Source organism: Cololabis saira, chromosome 3 (assembly GCF_033807715.1).
Source record: "Cololabis saira isolate AMF1-May2022 chromosome 3, fColSai1.1, whole genome shotgun sequence".
NCBI classification, from domain to species: domain Eukaryota; kingdom Metazoa; phylum Chordata; class Actinopteri; order Beloniformes; family Belonidae; genus Cololabis; species Cololabis saira.
The window spans coordinates 17,834,230-17,854,728 of record NC_084589.1 but is presented as its reverse complement, the minus strand read 5'-3'; the positions used below and the strand labels follow the sequence as shown (position 1 = coordinate 17,854,728).

At 38.5% G+C, this 20,499-nt stretch overlaps 1 protein-coding gene across 3 annotated transcripts in view; it reads right to left on the bottom strand.

Moving 5' to 3' along the window:
- Window positions 1-65: 65 nt before the first annotated feature.
- Window positions 66-20,499, bottom strand: part of LOC133426545 (RNA-binding motif, single-stranded-interacting protein 3-like) — a 144,935-nt gene continuing 124,501 nt past the window's right edge. The window contains exons 11-16 of one of the 3 annotated variants that reach the window (XM_061716390.1): window positions 18,955-19,005; window positions 6,579-6,695; window positions 6,078-6,161; window positions 4,548-4,672; window positions 4,253-4,300; window positions 66-2,402 (exon numbers count right to left, since the gene is read on the bottom strand). In XM_061716390.1, the coding sequence (XP_061572374.1) occupies window positions 4,294-4,300; window positions 4,548-4,672; window positions 6,078-6,161; window positions 6,579-6,695; window positions 18,955-19,005 (384 nt within the window). In that variant the 3' untranslated portion in view covers window positions 66-2,402; window positions 4,253-4,293. The remainder of the gene's footprint in view (window positions 2,403-4,252; window positions 4,301-4,547; window positions 4,673-6,077; window positions 6,162-6,578; window positions 6,696-18,954; window positions 19,006-20,499) is intronic. The other 2 variants (XM_061716389.1, XM_061716391.1) reach the window with 2 other exon arrangements.

Genomic DNA, 20,499 nt, shown 5'->3' with positions numbered 1-20,499 from the left:
AATGCTGCCATCTAGTGTTGTCACTTTGTAATTGCAGAAATGACTATTTACTGAAAGATTTTCTTTTTTATTGAAAGTTTTTCTCTAAAAAGAAAACAAAAACAAAACAAACAGAAAGACACATCGGAAACTACAGCAATATCCACTAGTTCTACAGACAGTCAAAATCACAACTTTGAAAGACATGGGAGGCATGTGACTGAGCAAATAAAAAAATAGCATCATCAAAGTTATTTCTGTTGCATTTTCTTTTACACCTGTACAAAAAAAAGGATCTCATAAATATTACTTTTGTTCTTTTTTATTTCATCCTTCCATTTGATAACTTATTTTCCAGAGGTTTGTAACTGATTTTATTGAAACTCCCTTTTCTTTGTCCATCTGTCGTGTCGTCCCCCACTGGCTCCCTTTCATTGGTGGAGGGCGACAATCCGACCTTGGAGCCAGCGTGTGCCAAAGTCTATATAGAGTTCACTATTTTGTTCTCTTCTCCCCATCTCCCCTCGCTGTCATCTGATGCGCTTGTATTAAGAACAAATAATTTGGATCTTTATTTCTTTAAGTCTTCATTTTGGCTTGAAAAGGTCCATCCCTGTCATTCTGGAGGTGCATGTCTCTCCACACACACCCAGCACAAGACAACCTATATCCCCAATACTGAAAAATGACTAGCAGCTCAAAACATTAAAATCAACTCTGAAAAAAAAGACATATAAACATTAAAAAAAAAAAAATCTGAATTAGCAGAAATGATTTTTTACAGAAATGCCCTTAACTAATACAGAAATCATTGATGCTCACCTTTTCAGTGGCTGGTGTTTGGCAAGACAGTGACATAAAGCAGCTTGTTTGACTAAGAGCATACATTTCAAATTTTAACATTTAAAATATCTGGTATTTTCGGAAGCAGTCATCGTGAGATAGAAGATCTCAGTGTTGACATTTAAAGAGTGATGTTGGTAAATGCAGCTTAAGGAGGCCCAAGATGGATGTAAGCTTAAAAAAGTACACTCTAATAACCCACAGGGGAGTGGATCTCTCCTTAGACGTGATGGTTCAGATCAACATCACGTTTGATCACATGACAAACAAACCATCTCTTGAGGTTGAGGCATTTGTGTTAGACTTACCTCCTGTTCTCATTTAGTGATAAAATATTCCCACACGCCAACAGGATGACAAGCAAGAAGACCATTTTAGTTTATAAGGTAAAAATAATAATAATAATTAAAAAAAGCAACACAAGGAAGATCTCTTCACAACATAGTTTCTTCATCTTTGGTATAAAATATGCCCCCTGTAGGCTGCGTTAGTTAAGAAACACGCATGAAACTGCCAACAATTATACTAAAACTATTGCTCTTTGCACGTTTAAAAATCTCAGCTTTTTTTTTTTCATTTTATTTTTGACAAAGGCAGAAATAATTTGTTTCCTCCTTATGCAGTGAGACAAGCAAAGCACAAATAAAGCAAAAACCTTTTTAAAAAGATTGCACTCAAAAACAAAAACAACAAAAAATACAAATGCAGTGAAGAACAGAGCTTCTATCCATGATTGAACCAAACCAAACCGCCTTTTCAAGCCTTTGGCTTGATCCTTCCCACGAGTCACAATAAAGATTTTCTTAATCTAAACCAACCAACATCACCTGCACTGCACCACATAATTCAAGATTCATCTTCATACAAATACATCCTATTTGTTTAAATCCTGTACAGATAGCTTTGTAGATTTCATCTCAGAGGCTCTCAAAAACCATCTCAAATGATTGAACCTCTTTCTCTCTTTTTTTTTTTTTATTTTTAAATTCAGTACTTTGGAAACTTCTTTCCCAAAGTCTGAGAAAATTAAGGCAATAAAGATTTACGAAAACATTGATATTCTAGAAAACTACTCAAATAAAAAGAAAGAAAATAATGTAGCTTGATATCAAAGGAAGACAGCCTGTTTTCGCCTAGACTTCGCTTCCTTCTTTCTTTTTTTATATTATAAAAAAATTCAGAAAATCTATCTGGACATTCAAATGTTAAATTTTCTGTACAGTTTTGAGTTTTTCATTTCAGTCTTTTTCTTCTTCTTTTTTTTTCCTTTAGAAGCAAAGTCCAGTTTCAAGGTGAAAAATGATCAAATGAGAGTTGAGGACTGTGATTGATTCCAGTGTCCTCTAGTTCAACAATCATTTGTTTTGTCTGTCTTTTTCAGCCAAGTATGAAGGATAATTGATTTTTTTCTTCACTCTGTCTTTTTTTTTGTTGGTGCCTCTGCACCCTGGAATCATTTCTCCCTCAGCATTGTCCACATCACTTCTGTGTTTTTGTTCTTTGCCGTTTCCACTGTTTCCATCACCTTCATGCAGTCCGTCTAAAGGCAACGTAGCAAAGATCCTTACCAAACGTATTATCTAAAGGACACAAAGAAAAAAAAAAAATCAGTGAAAAAGCGGAGACAGGGGAAACTTTGGAGCTGGTTATGGTTTCTAAAGGACATGGATCATTTTCTCTGGACAACTGTGTTGTGTAAAAGACACTAGAAGGTTATCTAGGAGGCAGAAAGACATTATTGACAACTGAAATAAGATTTTTGAAAAGTTCTTTTTCAAGTCGGCTTCAACAGAAAATCAAGTTGCATTTATTCAGATATTAAAAGTGTCAATTGTTTTTGTTGTTTTCTCTTGAACACATGGGAATGTACACATGGTATGACAGGAAAGGCAGTCTGGAACAACAACACACATGCATCTCTAAACATGTACTCTTAATGCCTAACAATACCCATTCAGAGGTGAGAGTGCCACAGAAAAGTAAAGAGTTGTGAGTGGGATGATAAATCAGACTGACGGGGAAACCATTTTGCACATGAATCTCAAACTAGCACTCTCTTGCATGAAGACTCGTGGATTACCACTGTTCCCCTTCACTCCTTCTTGCTTATATATTTTGAATCCTGTAACAATGTATCCAGTTTAAGTTCTGCTGTGATTCCAGGTTGTTTTTGTGGCTAATAAGGCTCACGCTTACACCAATCAACATGATTTATTTTTATTTTTATTTTGCATTACAATCTGAGCAACACAGGAGAAGTATAATCCATAAAGGGATGCAGGAGTCAAGCTCGTGTATTCATCCAACAATCTAACCTTTGTCTATCTGGAGTTGTCATCCATTTTATCACAACTTCCACAAGCTCTGAAACACACATTTGATGTGCAAATTGATAGTATGTATGTGGAAAAATACCTACAATAGAATAAGTTAACGATCAAATTATAGATGACTTAAATCGGTTTGAAACATTTCTTTGTTCTTTTAAGAATAGTCTCGCTCGAACTGGCACCCCTTCCTAATGGGATTATAGAATATTGATGAAAGACAAAATCCTAAGTCATTATTGGAAAAGGAAAATTTGTCCAGAAAGACCATAGAAATAAATGTGTCACCTTTTTCACCAGTTTTAACCTTTCTGTGAAAACTGACAGAATATACACCAAACAGGCTTAACAAGACGTGTGCTTAATTTAACAAATGTTCGGAGAGTGGCACAGCTTTCATGTTTAAGGTTCTGTTTCAACATAAAAACAGATTTAAAATGAAAAGCATCAAAATGCAATTCAACTGAGGACTATTAGTTTCAATGGGAGTCCTTTATTGCCAGATCTTTACTGCATCTGTCTTTAATAGTGCCTGTGTGAGGGTCCGTCTGCCTTTTATCTTATCTTCAGTTTGGCAAAAATGCAACTCAGTCAGTCTGAACTCAGTTGAATGACACAAGTAGTTTAAAAAAAGACCCATGAAGGCCTGTTCAGTTGACTTAACTATGCTTCTGTTTTCAGTGCCAATATAAGAAATGCATGTCCATGCCATCAGGCCACTTCATGTGTTTAACAGGTGAAGTTTAATGCTTCAGATCATGAGCTCTTCCAAGTCTTCTGTTTACATTTCTTTCTTTCTTTCCCTTCCTGTCATTCTGGTGGCTTTATCATACGCTCAAATGCCCAAAACAATAATGTTCCACAAATGGTATGGAACTTTTTTTTAACTTTTATTTTGAAAAAAAGAATCAGTCAAAAGATGAAAGAATTATATCTTTTGATAAACTCTTTACATTTGCCCTCATGAAGTCTCCTTTTAAGGGTGGGGTAATGAATAATGTGTGTTCAGAGCAAAAGCTTCCAAAAGCAAATATCAAATGTAAATAAACCACAACTTTTTATTAACTTTACTGATGTAGAGACAACAAAGAAATGTAACACACCTGACCATTAAACACCTGTTTGGGTCCATTGATCAACCACTTTAGTATCTTGAGAAAAAAAAATAGTTACACAAATCACATTTAGTTTCTAAAGACTTCCTTTAACTTGGAATGAGCTGCTGAGTCTGCACCTTGAGGTTACCTGCACATTATTACCAAGTTATAATAATAATGATAAGTTAATATAACAAAAATTAGTATCAGTGTCAAAATGTATCCGAACCCAAGCATCTATAGTTGTAATAGTTGTACATAAAGACAAAAAAGAAAATCAGTGTTCTTTCATCACACTTACTTAGTCTGTTGGTAAGAGTAGGCTGTGGCGTGGTCAACTGTACTCTCCACAGATAAAGACTGCTGCCCACTGGCATCCTGCGAGGAGGGGACAGTTGTCTGTGGAGATGGGTCTGATACCACACCCTGGCCACACACAGAAACAAGCAAAGAAAGTCAGGTACCAGATATTACACCGAAATGAATAAAAGCTTTCATTTCTATAGTCATTACCACCAGAACTGCGCAAAACCTGTATATTAACACCTAGAATTTGAAGAAACTGTCAAATGTCGTAACAACCCTGTAAGGCTTTTATGGGGTGGGGAATTCAAATGTGTAGATAGTCACGTTTAGTGCAAAATTGTGATGGCAAAGCATTAAGTCACGTGAGCCATCGGTTTCTGAAGAGAGGTTTTGAAGCCTCTTTTTTTTCTACTGTGCAGCGATGTGAGCTCCTTCAGCTGATCAACATGGACATATCTCCAGAGCTGCTGGCAGACGTTTACAGGGGAATATCTTGTTTGACATGTTGAAAATGACAGACGCGTTTAGTCGACGCTGTTAACACAAACACTGGCTGCTTTGCTAAGCATGGTAGGATGACAATTACAGATGAAGGAGTGATAGTGACCAGCCATTGGCTCTGCTCGCTGCCAATCATTCATGTTACAAATACATTTATTGCTTTATACAAATTCTCTGGGCAAGGTACAAAATAAGTTCACTCCCTCAGAGTTGTCATGTGAAATCAAACAAGACTGGCAACCAGGATGAGATGTGTTTTTTCTGCTCTAAAGTTGGACTTTTTAACGTGGAGATGAATGGAGGTTGATCAAGCTTTTGCAGCCAGCCTCTAGTGTACAGTTGAGGAACTGCAACAAATCTTGGTTCTGCATGAGACTCTGGAAATTAGATGGTTGGCGCTTGGGATAGAGGAGGGTACGGAGAATGATCAACTGTCTTCGTCTTCTGTTAACTATTTTTGCAACAGCGGTAGCGGCAGTCACAATAATTTGTTCCCAACTAAAGATCTTTTCACTTATCTTCTTAGGAGTCGAGATCTTATTCGTTTTGAAGAAAAGTCTCACAGGACGAGATGCTACGAGAGTTATGCTCATTACAAAAAAGTCTTGCAGGAGGACATTTTACAACAAATACCTTTATCTTCAATGTAAGCACTGGCCCCCCTGCAGCACCTTGTCACAACTGTATAATTGCTGCTTTATTTTGGGGCTTTATATGAACGTTTAAGATTCTTTAACTTATTAGGTGGATTTCCATTACTCTTTTTTGCAAAACTAATTCAATTCCTAATGTACATACTGTACCTATAAGATCTAAGGTTCTTTTGCTGCCCAAGAACAAAGCAATGCTGATCATCATACATTTGGTTTTCTTTTGCACACTAAAACAATTCTTTGTTATATTGGGGACTTTGGTGAAGCAATCAATCATCAAGCATGTGACACACACTTACAATTTGGTTTGCACAATGAAGCCTTTTAAATGACTCTGTATATTAGGTGGGTGACTGTGTTTTTGTACTTACATCCACTGTAATGGCAGAGGCAGGTACTGCAGTGTACTGGGGAATGTAGGTTCCTTGCATAGGAGCCACTGCAGCAGACATGTACTGCAGAGACAGAAGGAGGGGCAAAGACAGCAATAATACACAAGCAATATGACCTTGAAACACTTTGTAACAATGGTACTATGGAGGGGGGGATTCACTGATGGGACCTCACCAAACAAGTGCGTTCTTAAATATTTTGAACCAAACCAAAACTTGATGCTAACGTTTGTATATCCCGAGGATTTTTAAAAGTATAACGAGACAAAATAAATAAATCACAATATATTACATTGTCTAGTTGCATCCCTTGACAGAAAAGGTCAGTGTCTAAGTTTTTCGACAAGGACTTGGTCTGTGCAGCATGCTCTGGGGACACCGTATGAATCACTACTGGATAATGAAAACAAATGTGAGTAAAATACAAACATGTTGGTTCAAAGCTGTGTGATCTGGAGGAGGTTTGCAGTGGTAACTCACAGTGCCTGTGGGGCCCAGAGAGAGGTGGTTCATCTGCTGGGTGAGAGGAGCCATAACACTAGAGGGGTGGAGAGACAAACTGGGCTCGATGGCTGCGGCTGGCGTGATCACAGCACCCTGAGGCAGGAGAGGAGGACGTACTGTTAGTTCCAGTTGTTGAGCAAAGAAAAACAACCCGTGGACTCTAATAAGTAAGTAAATGAATGAAGAAATAAAATTAGTTTCATTAAATCAAATATAATTGTATTTAATTAGTTTTGGGTGTTGATGTATGCAGGCGAAAAGGAAGGAGGGAAGATGGAAGTGGAAGAAAAGGGAAGACGACAAGCCTCAGTAAAATCGCTTGCCGGCCTGTGAAACTTGACATATTTAATTATAGGTTGAAAAATTCTAGTTCGTTGAATTTTGTCTTTATGGGATCTTTAAAAGATATCCATCATATTTTGCAGGAAAGTTCGGATTTTGTGGGTAGTGCATTGATCTGAGAAATCCACATTTCAACGATGATACATTTGGCATTAATGGGCTAAGATAAGAGTTAAATCTCAAAATAAGTTTACAAAGGAAGATCAGCAAGTGCAATCTGAGCTGAAAGTGGCTGTGGTTGACATTTCTGTTATCCAAGTTCCTGCAGTGACTTGAGTAGGAAAATATACATCTGTCTACCGATCCATCTTATCACAACTGCATAAAGAGTATGTATGTAAGAGTTCCCTTTCAGTCTTTTCACTCAGTACAACACACTAAAGGTAAAGAATATCACGCCCTCGGATGTCCTGACTCAAGACAACTCTAATCACACCTTTAGCCAAATGACAAGTGGGAGGCCCGCCCACATTTAAATTCAACCTTCATCCCGGTCATCCTTCAGTTCCCACGCTCCTCACCTCTGCTGAGTCAGCCTAACTAGGAGCTCCGAGCTAACTCGGATTTCCCCAACCTCGAAGAAATGTCATTTTAACTTAAGTGCTCGTGTCGGTGCTGGTCACTGCTGCTCAACGAGTGTGTCTGCCAGCGTCCACGTCAGGAGAGTGTTCGTGGAGCCTGAAGCTTGTGCGTTTTGTCACCCGCTTCGTCTGCACCTGTTGCAGCAAAGTGCCAACCATCTCACTTCCACATTGATGCTCATGCGGAAAAAGTTTTGTTGCCATTTCTTGACTGACTGATAGAGGGTGGATTGAATCCTATGTTAAAATGTCCAACTTTAGAGCAGAAATAAACATATTTACAGCCTGGTTTTGGTCTCAGTCATTTGATTTCCCATTCATGAGGACTCTGGGGGGGGAACATTTTTCTGTACCATGCCAGGAAAGTTTATATCAAGCATTACATTTATTTCTAATACGATTGTTTCACAGTCGGCTCAGCCAATCGCTAGCCATTATCACTTCCTTATTAGTAATCGTCAAGCTACCGCCGTTCGTGAAGCATATATCCGTTTTTACAAACCCAGTGTCAGGTAAATGAGAGTCATTTTTGATTTCACCTTTGAGTCCATATATTAAACGGTGTATCCCGCTGTAAAGGTCTGATGGCAGCTCTGCAGATATTTCGTTGGGGTTTAGCTGTCTGGATAATTGGGCTTTGATGGAAAGCTCCAGAGACCAGGCCACAGAACAATTGTCTCTGATTTTGACACACAATCAAGCATTGGGGTTCTCCGTGAATTTTTGGAAAAGCTCACTTAACCTCAGCCAGTAGTTCACTTTCTCCAGCTGGACATATGCTCTGTATCACCCTGAGCGCGTGTTTCAGAGCACAGAACGGTTGCAAATTTCTCCACTGCCTTTTTCAGTGTCAGTTGGGACACAAACTGGTGCTGGCAGCTTCCTCTACGCCCAGATCTCCTCTCTCAGGCAGGAGAACATATCTTTCTTCCACAGCCAATACCGTGGCAGCTTCATGCTTACCTGTTGAAAAGTCAGACTTATAGAGAGAGGGCATTCCTCTAGCAGTGGTGGCAACAAACCAGAGTGCAAAGGCACCTTCCACAAGAGGCTTATATGCCAATAAATACAGTGGTCCTAGAACTGAAATGTAAATGTTGTTCCATTTCAGTGCTCTGTTGTGAAAGTTGAATATTTCTTTAGGATTTGTTGGAACAGGGAACAGGGTCTATCATTTTCCAAAATTAGAGTCTATGTGGCTGCAATATCTGCCTGTCATGTGGGTTTTGATGGGATGATACCAGGCTCTCACTCCCTCGTTGTTGTATTTTTTAGAGGTGACTGCAGATTGAGACCTGTGGTTAAATGTGGTGTCTCCTCTTGGGATCTGATCTCATGGGCTCTGTGTAGGGGAGTTTCTGTGCATGTTATATGTGCTCCGGCCAACTGGTCATCACTAGTTGGCCACACTTTTGTTTGGTTCTACCAGTTAGATGTGACAGCCCCTTCCGTGGCTCACGATGTTTTTTCTGCTGGGTTTGTTCAGCACTGAAGTGTTGGTCTTGACCTCGGTTCAGTGGCTTCTCTTGGGGGCCTGTATACTGTATATGTACATGTGTTATACCCAGTGAATCGACTGAAATGGGGACAAAATGTTATGTCTATAACTTCTGTTCCCTGAAGGAGAGGAACGAGGTACAACACTTGACTGCCCCACAGTGCAGCTGGGCCTGGTGAAGAGGGGCTATCTAACAGAAGGATGACCGTGATGACGGTTGTATTTCAGTGTGAAGGGGGTCTCCCACTTGTTATCACTTGTAATTTGCCGAAAGGCGTGATTAGAGGTGTCTTGAGTCACGACATGTGATGGCGTGATAACCAATGCTACATGTGCTGTACCTCATTCCTCTCCTTCAGGGAACAGAAGTTATAGACATAATATTTCATTATCTTGAACCACAAGCATCAGAATAGAAAGAGCTACTGTAACTCTTATTTTCAGTGGAAAATAACCCTACCCACCACAAAAAACCTTGGCCTAACATATATCTAGATTATGAAATGATATTGGAAGAGGGGCGAGTAAGGTATGATTATAATAATGAATATTTTACAATTTTTCTAAAAATAAAGAATTCCAGTTGAATCTAGACATTATGCATCAGCTGACTGGTCCATTGTAAAGAAAGATTACACAAATATGATCCAAATGATTTAGACTCTACTGTGTGACACTACAAACTCTTGCAGCAACCAAACCAAAAAGACCAAAGAACCCTGACAATCAGGACTCTGTTAAGCAACATTTCAAGACTAATGAAAGAAAAGACAAACACTGATAAATCCTCTGGAAACAAAATTGCTTTTCATAAAAATGTTGTTGCTTATTTTGAATTATCCATAAAAACAATCATTTAAAGTGGTAAGGTGAATGTTAGCCCCCCATCTATCATAAATGGAAATGGATCAAATTCAACCCATCCCCAACTGCCAGCATCACTTCAAACAGTCACTAAATCTCTTTATATGGCTGTATAAACAACGTCAGTCAACACTACTGAAGTGTGGGGTTTTCATTGCAGGACAGGAAACTGAATGCTCAATTTTCAAATGGGGAAGTGCTGAACCATGTGCTGAATTACTCCTGAGTTTATAGCTTAGGAGGACAGCAGAGGAAACACAAACAAACAAAAGATAAATTAAAGACTAAACTGACACTGAAAGATACTCTCATATTGAGCTGAAACGATCAAGTGTACCATGATAAGATGTCAAATGCTGACTTAAATATACCTTCTCTTTGAATGGAGACTTTGATGAAACATATGCATGAACCTGCATGTTGGTTCCCTGGTTGTTTTGTTTGTTTGACTACGTGATTTTAGTATCATTGATTCTCTGCAGTCCCAAACTGGAAATGCTCGGTCAAGACGTTGAGTCTAAAACCAATGTTTTCCACAATATGGCAAACTATGGAGGGATTTTTGTCTTTATTATGCAAACAAAGAAAAATGAACTTTCAATCAAAAATCAGATTGAGAACAAAACTATATAAACTGTAATCATTTTTTTTTTTAAATTGCAAGTACAAAATTGAAAACTTTGAAGTTTTGTTTGCGAATCTAAAAGCTTTGCAAGCTTCTTGGCTGGTTTTCCTGGGCGGGACCTAAACTGGGAACATGTAAGATGAATGTTTATTGGTCAGTTCCAAATAAAGAGACGGTTCGACGATAGTCACGTCAATAGTCATGTCAGAATTCATGGACGGCGGTAGCGGGAGTGGAAAAGACAGAGTGAGTACGAAAAGTATAGTTTCTCCAAACTTTCTGTCTTCCTGCCAGCAGTACTTTCATGGTTTTACTGGCGAATGTAGATAACCTTTTTTTTTTACTATTTAAGCCGATACGGTGGCTCATACTGAGCTGAAATGAAACACGTACTCCTAGCTCATGATAAGATTCCAAAGGCTGACCTTAAATAAAACCTATTTTAAATGCAAACTCATGAATCACCAAAGCCTGCACATTAGTTTCTTAGTTAGTTTGATTTGATTGGATATATGAGTTTAAGTTTTTAATTAATGCACTGCAGTGACAAGTGGCTTTGACTCTACGTGTCAATAATGTTCTACTATGGCAAATAAAAAGAACTAACTAAACTAAAAAGACTAACACTCAAGTGTATAAAAAAAAGTCTTTTCACCAGTGGTCAAACACGTATTAGTCGTGTTGAAAGTAAAATATTGCCTTTCTTCAGGCTAATGGTGTTCTTTATAGAGGAGCATGCAGGGTTGCTACTCAGTTGCAAGAAGAGAAAGCATTGCCGGGATATTTCAAGACCGCAATGACTTGAATAATACAACTAAGGCCAAATTAGAGTGGCTTCAGGAAATTCCCTCACTGTCCTTGAGTGGCTCAGCAAAAGCCATTACTTTTATGGCCATATAATATCTGTGGCAGGACCTGAGGAAGGCTGTGAGTCTTAGCGGCCAGCATGATGCCCGGGAGGATCTGCAGAAACATCTACACAAACGACCCAGGTTTGTCTGCAATTCATGCCAAATAAGCTTATTTTAAGCACTAAATAAAATGTCATTTAACTTTTCAATTTTTATTGAAAAAAAAAAGGATATTGATGAGTGAAAGTGTTCAAACAATATGTGCAACATAATTATATTCCTGTAACTGAATAACAAAAAAAGATCAAATGCAGTAGCAACGCAAAAGGATGGTGTTCTTTCCGTCCCTGATCTTTTTTTTTAGTAAAAACAATTATAAATCAATTTTTAATGTATTTTTCAAGATATGTAGATAGAAAAAGCAGTTTGGACTTCCAAGCTGGTTACAGTTGATGATTACGATCCATTTGACATGGTAGGTGGGAATGACACAACCAGTCAGCTGGCTCCCCGGGCTCCAGCGAAGAACACGCTTGTGAATGGAGCAGAGAGGCTTTTACTGTAAATCTGCTCAACGTGAAATGCTTTGATGCAGTCTAACACCTTGATGCTCTGAGTTGTACTTTTTCACTAGAGCTCAACTACAACGCCAGCAGCTCTGTAAAGATTTAACAGGAGGCTCCGCTGACATGCCTGACAACATCCCTGCAGATGTAAACACTGTTCTTTTGTGAAAGCTCTTTAACTACGCCTCCCATGAGCACAGACAGCATCCGTGGATAAGTGGCTGTATTGCTCCACGGAGCAGTCAGCACCTTTACAGACGACACAGCATGCTGGAAGAACACAGTTATTACACTTCTGCACTTTAGGCCCAGCAGTATGACAGATGTTTAAACAGCTCAGTATGTGTGAGGTTTTACACCCATATACCTTGTAATATAAGTTCAAACTATTTTAAGAGTTACTTTTTAATGCATGCAAATGATTTAAGATGCACAACTGTCATTAGTTTTGAGAGACTACTCAAAACTGAGAATAGTTGTGCATCTTAAGTCATTTGTCTGCAAGCACCACAAGCATAGACATACGCAGTACTGGAGTTGAGGGGGGATGAGGGGGGATGGCATCCCCCCTGAAATAAAAACGGTCCAAATCATCCCCCCTGTAAAACTGCCATCCCCCCTTTCCATCCCTTATGTCATTTCATCAATGAATGTGGTTTTACTGCTATTTCAACATTTAGAGTCATCACCAGAAAAATAACTTATTTGACAATTTTCACCTCTTTTTCAAGTAAATTTTCAATTGAAATAAGTAGGAAAATCTGCCAGTGGAACAAGATTTATCTACTTATTACAAGCAAAAAAAATCTTGTTCCACTGGCAGATTTTTCTACTTATTTTAAGTGAAAATCTACTTGAAACAGGTGAAAATTGTTGTTTTTTCCAGTGATGAGTCTTGTTTTAAGTGTAATGAGATTTTTTTAACTAAAATGAGACATTTTAACTAGAAATAAGACAAATATTCTTGTTAAGATTGTGAGTTTTTGCAGTGATCCATTTTACTTATCCGATGAAGGACAGAGTCATATTGATAAGTTCAGAAAAGTGTTTTTTATTGTAGTGTTTTGATGTATTTGATGTAAGCCCAGTGGATATTTAAAGCTTACAGAAGGCTGCATTTAACTGCTGCTATGTCATTCCTGCAGTATTTCTGCAGGTGTTTTGGTCAGTGCTATTATTTGTAATATATTATATTATTTGTAATCAGCACAAATTATCCGTCCCCATATGATAAAATCCACCATCCCCCCTGATTTTTTTTTACAACTCGAGTACTGGACATACGGTATAAACATTACCGACAAAGATTATAAAAGCCATAAAAGTCCTCTTCCTGATGTCTCCAATAGGAGATCTGTTTGAGGAATATTTTAGGAAACCAAACCAAAGGTAACCAAAAATGCTCTGGAAACCGTATCGACAGCATTGCAAGTGAATGACGAGTACTCCGGTTTTAACCTCATGTTATTTTCAATAAAAAGAAAATAAAAATCCTGTGATTTCAGTTGTTCTTATAAATTCAGTCTCAAACAAGCAACAACATGTAAGTGTCAAAATTTAAAGAGCAGATTGTAGGCAGGTGCTACTAATTATCAGCCGTTCATGAAAACATCATCAGCAGGTGAGCAGAGCTCAATAAAAGAAGGTATTTTGGCAGTTTGCTGGTCTGGAGCACTCGTATGTGTTAACACAATGCTTATAGAGAAAGACATACACAATGGTCTTAGAGAAGCAATTGTGCACAGCAAAAAATTACTGCACATCCATTTAGAAATGATAAGAAAATCCTTTCCAAACTAATTTGGTGTTTTACCTTCTGCAGTCAGAATAAATATAAAAAAGTGTAAATCCTTCAAGCCACTTGCCAGTCTTCTCAGAGGTGGATGATCCAGAATATTTACCCTAAGGTCAGATCATACAAAGCTCAGGGAAACACACAAAAGCCCCAAGCAATACATCTCAGACCCCACATGCCTCACTGAGCCTGTTGACTGTTAAAGTCCCTGACAGCACAGTTGGGAGAGATTGCCAGAAGAAAGCATCTTCTGTCTAAAAAGATCATAGAAACATGACTGAAGTTTCCTGCTTCTGAACAAACCACAAAAATCCTAGACAGATGAGACCAAAGGGGAGTTGTCTGGCTTTAGTGCACCAACATTTCATCAGAAACACCTCATACCCGCTGCTCAGCACTGTGGCGGAGGAGTGATGATTTTTCTTTTTTGCAGGCGCAGGATCTGGGCGCCTGCAGCCACTGAGTTGACCATGAACTCTTCTGTATGCCAAAGTATTTTAGAGGGAAATACAAAGCCCCCTGTCCTATACCCACAGATAGGTGATTCAACAGGACAATGATTTGAACCACATCAGAAAAAATCTTATCATAAATGGCAGAAAAAGTAAAAGAATCAAGGTTTTGGAATAATCTGGTTCTGAAGTCCTGATCTCAACTAAACTGAGGTGCTGTGGCATAACCTTAAGAAACCGTGCATAAGCAAATACCCCAAAAAATTTAATGAACTGAAGCAACTTTGCAAGAAAGAATGGGCCAAAACTGTGCCATGAAAATATGAGAGACTGAGGTCTGCAGGTGGATCTACAAGCTATTTCATCGTGGGAATACTTAATATTGTCCACAGGAATTTACTTTTTGCTTTATTTATGTTAAATAAATAATGGTAAGGTAAAAAGTTATATGTTGTTTTATTTCTATACTCTAAGGCTCCACTGGAATCAGATGATTCTTCTTCTTTTATTTACAAGGAAGCCATAGGTCCAAAAAGAAGGGGTAGTAACTCTTGCTACACTGAAAATAAGCTTAACAGATGTTCCTACAAACCCCATCAAAGCTTTGGCTCAGCCAGGTAAATTTAGCAACTGGAATCAAGCTGATACTCAAGCTTCTCATCCGTCTAAATACCTTCTCTCTAATGACTTCTCATCCTATCTTCCTACATTCAGCCTCACAGCTGGAGTCCATGCAGGAGAAGCAGCTTCAAGAAAAAGGAAACCCATAATGATTAACTGTCTGCTTTGATTTATGGTTCATAGCTGTACAAGTGCTAGACTGGCTATCATTAGACGTGGACACTATGGATGAATTGGAGTGTGATGAGTTTTATTGTAGAGCATATGTATATGTTGTTGTATTCTTGCATCAGACACAGTTCCTAGGGTTATAAATGAGTATACAAGGAAGACTGACAGGAATCCTTTTGCCCCAAGGACTGCAGGAGGAAAAAAAAATCTGCTTCACTTTGTACTGGCTTTCTTTTCCACTCCTCCCTTTCTTTTTTAGTCAGTTTTCTTTTAAAGAACGGAAACTGACGAGCTGAATACTCACTCGATTTGAATGTTATCAGCCAAATACTGCAGGCACTGTGCAGCATCAAATACACAGTATTAAGGGATAATAACAGTCATTTATTGAGAAAACCACCAACCGCTGCTTTCCCGATGCGACCTCTGTGCGTGAGCATGCAAAGAACATGTATTATGAGTTCCCTTTGTGATGTACTTGCACACACTATCTGTTTGTTTATAAAGACAAAAGAGCTGAGGATTGTACAAGTCTTCATATAGAAAATTTTGCTGGGTTGCAGTCTCTACATGCACCTGCAGGCATGCGTGGGGGACAGTTCTGCACACACAAGATCTTTGCATAAAAAAAGAAAGATTTTGCATCATTTGCAATTTGCAATATTAACAGTTTTGCTCCAAATTCTTCCTTTTAAAAGGGTTTAATGTGACAATTCAATTCAGGAAGATATGAAATACTATTTCATGTTTTATTACATCCCTCTGAAGCAGGATTCATTTCCTGTCTTTCTTGCCATGTGCAGTTGGAGTAATGTGTCCATTTAAAGTATAGGGATTTGTGAGTAATTACGCACAAAGACATCCTCATAAGATGTATAGAAAAGAGGTTTAAGCAGTCTGGGCATCAAACCAAGTCTTGGAAATCATCTTTAAATGTGTATAGTTGTGCTTAATGTTTGTCTACCTGACTTAATCTTGGAATCTACAGACTTTAACCTCATGTTTCTGTGAATAAGCCCGCCTTACTTCATGAATCATGAAAAGCAGGCCGTGTTTCTGCTGTTGTTTTTCTGACTCCAACTTTTTGATTAGGGTCATCCATCTCTCCAGTAGCCAAATATTTATGCTAATTTGACAGTGATACACTTTGAAACTTTCTAGTTTCGGGGACACAAGTGTGTAAGAATTTCTCCCACAATACACAGGGGACAGTTTACTGAGTTTTTGAGGCGTTCATGAGACACGAGACTTAATGACTGAAGATGCAATCGATCAATCAAAGTTAGCAGTTATTAACTGCGGTATAGGAGTAAGGAGGAAGCATCCACTGCCGTAGGAGAAGAATGAAGCCGCTGCCTCCCTCTCTGATGCAGCTTTCACTTGGCAAGCTCGTCTCCATCCAGGAAATACAATGACTAGCCTTCGCCTTTGTTGTCTAACAGGGATTTTGACTCAGCACAGACAAGGCATGGGGAGTAAGCACGCACAGCCCAGACAAGCTTTTCCAACAGCTGTTTACTTCTTTGCTCTCAATTTATTGTTTTGTAATCCCCTCTTTCCTCTCCTTTTTCCTGTGCCTGCTTCTCACCCTCGTTCTAGCATTGTCAAATCCAAAGAGTTCTCCCATTTATTTACTTTCTCTTTTTCCAAACCCTCATTTTCTCTCGTCTTCTATCCCTCTGTCTTCTCGCAAGCCTTAGGCTGTCATATCAAGTGGCCTGCCAACTAATAAGATGGGACATTTGTTTAAAAAACACATTTACAGATGGGTATCATTCTTTCTCAAGGACATATTTTTAAATCCAACATGACAACAGAATGTATGTAGGATTTGCCAGATATAAATGAGAGGAAGACAGACAGGAAAACAACGAGGAGGGTTTTGGAGAATTTCTATGACATGTTTAACAATTGTACAAGATAGTATTTGTTAGACTTCCTCTGTGCATTCTTAATAAAAGCACATATATATGCTGGCTCTACCTTCAGCCACCCATACATCGAGTCATCGAGTTCAGTCATTGAGTATACAAGTAAAAAATGTGTATAACGGCAGCAAATCAAATCAAATTTATGAAAGAAATCGGTCTTGATCATTGTCTCTGTATCCTGACATAAAGCATAGGTGCACTGCTGTACTGTACATTTCTTAATTACAAGAATACTTCCATTGTCGGAGGTCATTAAAGTCCATGCAATGTTTTACTAAAGGAAGCAGTTGGCTTGATGAACTCTCTTACTCTCTCTCTCACTTTCTTGCTAACAAAGTAATGTGGCTTTTTCAGAAGACGTGTACAAGTAAAACCTTTTTTTAACCAAGTAGTGTCAGTAAAACGGAACTAATATCTGCTTCTTATGTCATGGTTTTGGGTCTCCTTCAGTCTAGACTGCATGGTTCAGTCGCTTCGTAAACTCATGTTAAATAATTACCTAATGTCTAGCTTCCTTATTTATGAATGTTTTCCCTCATTTTTGTGTAACTCATTCACCTGTCCCTGTCTTTATTCCTCCTTATATACTGTATACTCCTCAGGTTGACTTTGATCATTGCCAGGTTGTTGTTTCTTTTTGTGCCTGAGATATATTTGACTGCCCTGAGACCCTCTACATTGTAATGCAAGTAAAGCTTTGAGGATTATTGGCTGGACATTTTAATTTCCCAGGTTCCCATGTTACTAGATTTCTTTTGCCTTAACCTAACAATGTTATTTTACTTGCCTGACTGGCTTTTCCATCAGTTTTCCATCTCTCTCCCTGTATCTTGGATCATTTTTCCTGTGGCATTACAATTAAAGCTTATTTTCATTCAACGCTTTCAAGGTCACCGTAGGATGAATCTATTGTACCAGTGATGCCGATGATTATTTAATCCTCTGGCTCTGCTCCACTTAGGAGTAATCAACTTGTGAAGTGAGGCCAAATAGGACGCAGCTCACTCCTGACTCTAATTAAATACTGGACCCTGTCCCATGACTCAATGAAAGAACAATCATTTTATACACTATGCTGATGTAGTAACATAATGCCAAATGGATTTCAGCTGGGGCTTTGCTCTGTGCTTAAAATGAATCCTGAGCAGGCTCAGTCGCTTATTTCAAGATCTGTACAAAGTCCATGGATAACAGGAGGGAAACGCTTGGGTTTTTATCACATTGATATTTGAGCATGATAGCAGAAGACAGGACCGGTACGTAAGTATAAGATTATGGCAGTTATTGACTAGACCGACTACAAAAGTCACTATATGATAGTTTACACGTATTTAAGATGGATAATGCACACCACTTTGGGTTTAAATCAAAGAAATGTGCTTGTGTGTGTGAGGAGGAAATATAAGTTTGTGTAAATAACTATATGAACGTGTATATACTGTATGTGATCAATAGCAGTAAGGATTACATCGTCTTTTATACATACGTGTTCTGTATGTGTAGTTTCATTTCAATCCAGCAGGGAGCAATCTTTTATTGTGGATTTTTACAGTCGACTAAACTGAGCCTTTCCAGCTGCTTTAAGGAGGCTATGTTCACACATTGATTCTGCAGGATAGTATGCAGGGATGTTTTCCTTCCTCTTGGCTTTAATTGAGTTTGGCTGATATAAACTGCACTTGTTGAAAACTGAAAGTTTCTCTTGTACCACTTGGGCTTTCGCAATCACAGTGACCTTGTATCACTTTCATTCCTTAATCATTAAGTAATAACATTATAAAGAGGACAAAGATGTTTTAATTACAGTTTAAAAAGGCTTTGTCACAAAGCATTAGGGACCTGCACAGCAATTGCCCATAGTTTTTAAAATCTTGTAGCTATATAAATGTTGTCACTGAAATTTAAGTAAAGATATAAAGTGGAAGGGAAAAACATAGTATCAAAATCACCATTTGAATGCTTGTAAACAATCAGACTAAAACAGACCAACAGTGATACACGCTTGCTCCCAGAAAGGACAGGCCAAAAAGGACAAAAGCTGCTTCAAACACTTACTGTAGGTTGCATAACATACTGTTGATGTGGCATCCAAGATGTACTTTGGACCTATGTGAGAAGAGAAGAAAAGAAAAGAGGAGAGGATAATAAGATCAGATATAATGAAGGAAACAGAAAAGATGGATGGGGCGTAGGACAAAATGAAGGACATAAAAAAATAAAGCAATTAATAAAGCATTAAGGAGGGGATGAGCATTAGTAGTCCGATACAGAGGGTCAGTCAGGAGGAGACGAGTTAGAAAGAAAGTTCAGAAACAAGGTTGCAATAAGTGGGTAAAAATTTGTGGAGGAGAAATCACAAAGAGGAACAATTAGAATGCAGAGTGACAGGAAGGGAGTGAAAATGAGAAAAACAAAGAAGAGGAGAGTGAAAATGAATCATTAGCTCGGTCCCTGCGGCGGCACGTCTTCACGAATATCACATCAGTAACTGAGGGTCCACTATACAGCATGTTATGTTGTAATTACCAAAGGTTACAAAGACCACAGAGGAGAGTGTAACAGTTTCTGCTTAACAGTGAGAGTTACATCATCAAAGTCTGTCTTGGCCACATGTTGCTACTTTCAACTTGTCCCACTTCCTGCAACCCAGCCTTAACATATGGAACCTGAACGCCACGCTGTCACCGCTGAGATATGGTGCGTCTATATTCTGTATAATAATGGAAATGTGCATGCTTGTTAATCTACAGTATGTCTGTTTAGAAGCATGATGTGTGGGTGGGGGGAAGGGGTTGGGGATTGATTTAATTCAAGGGAAGTAAATTTCCTCTTGTGTTTTCTTTCGAAAGCAGGATGTGGCTATAAATTCTGCAATGCCGAAGGTGTGTCTTTGCATCTGTCTGTCTCATTAAAAGCAGTTTCTCATGTTATTCAAAACCTTAGGGGGGGCGGCTGCTTTAAAATCGGTGTTTGACAAACTGAGGATCAAGAATTGAGTCAAGAACTCACAGAACCACAGCTGCATTGCCAGCTTTGACAAAACTTGGTGTGTGGAGGGGAGTGAATGAGACACACATGGGAATGTAGCCATAAAAGATGCATTTGTGTGTATGAATGAAAAGGTCGATAGGAGGGGTACTACTACATAACCCTGTGGTTTATCATTGCTAGACAAAAAAATGTCATGAATGCACATAGCTGATAGCTAAGATTCCTGTGCTTAAATCTCTCCTGATGAAGATGAATCCCTAGGTGCCTTTTCTGTGCAGCCTGAGGCTTCTCTTGAACAGTAAACCAGCTAAAGATTGTTTGTTCAACTAATTTGAAAGTCAAAAAAACCTGGGAAGAAAGCTGCTGCTGCTGATCATCTGACTAAGGAGGAAAAAAAGACAAAAAAAAAAAACAAAGACCTAATGATTCATGACTTCACAAGATGAGATAGGTGTTATTTTGTAATTTTCCTTATTTAAGCAAATCCTATTAAAAGACCAAAGTCAACACTAAAAACGGACATACGCTTATTCATGACTTAGGTAAAGTACAAAGAAATCTGATATGCAAATCCCCATGCACACATAGAGTATGAGTAAGTCCTGATTA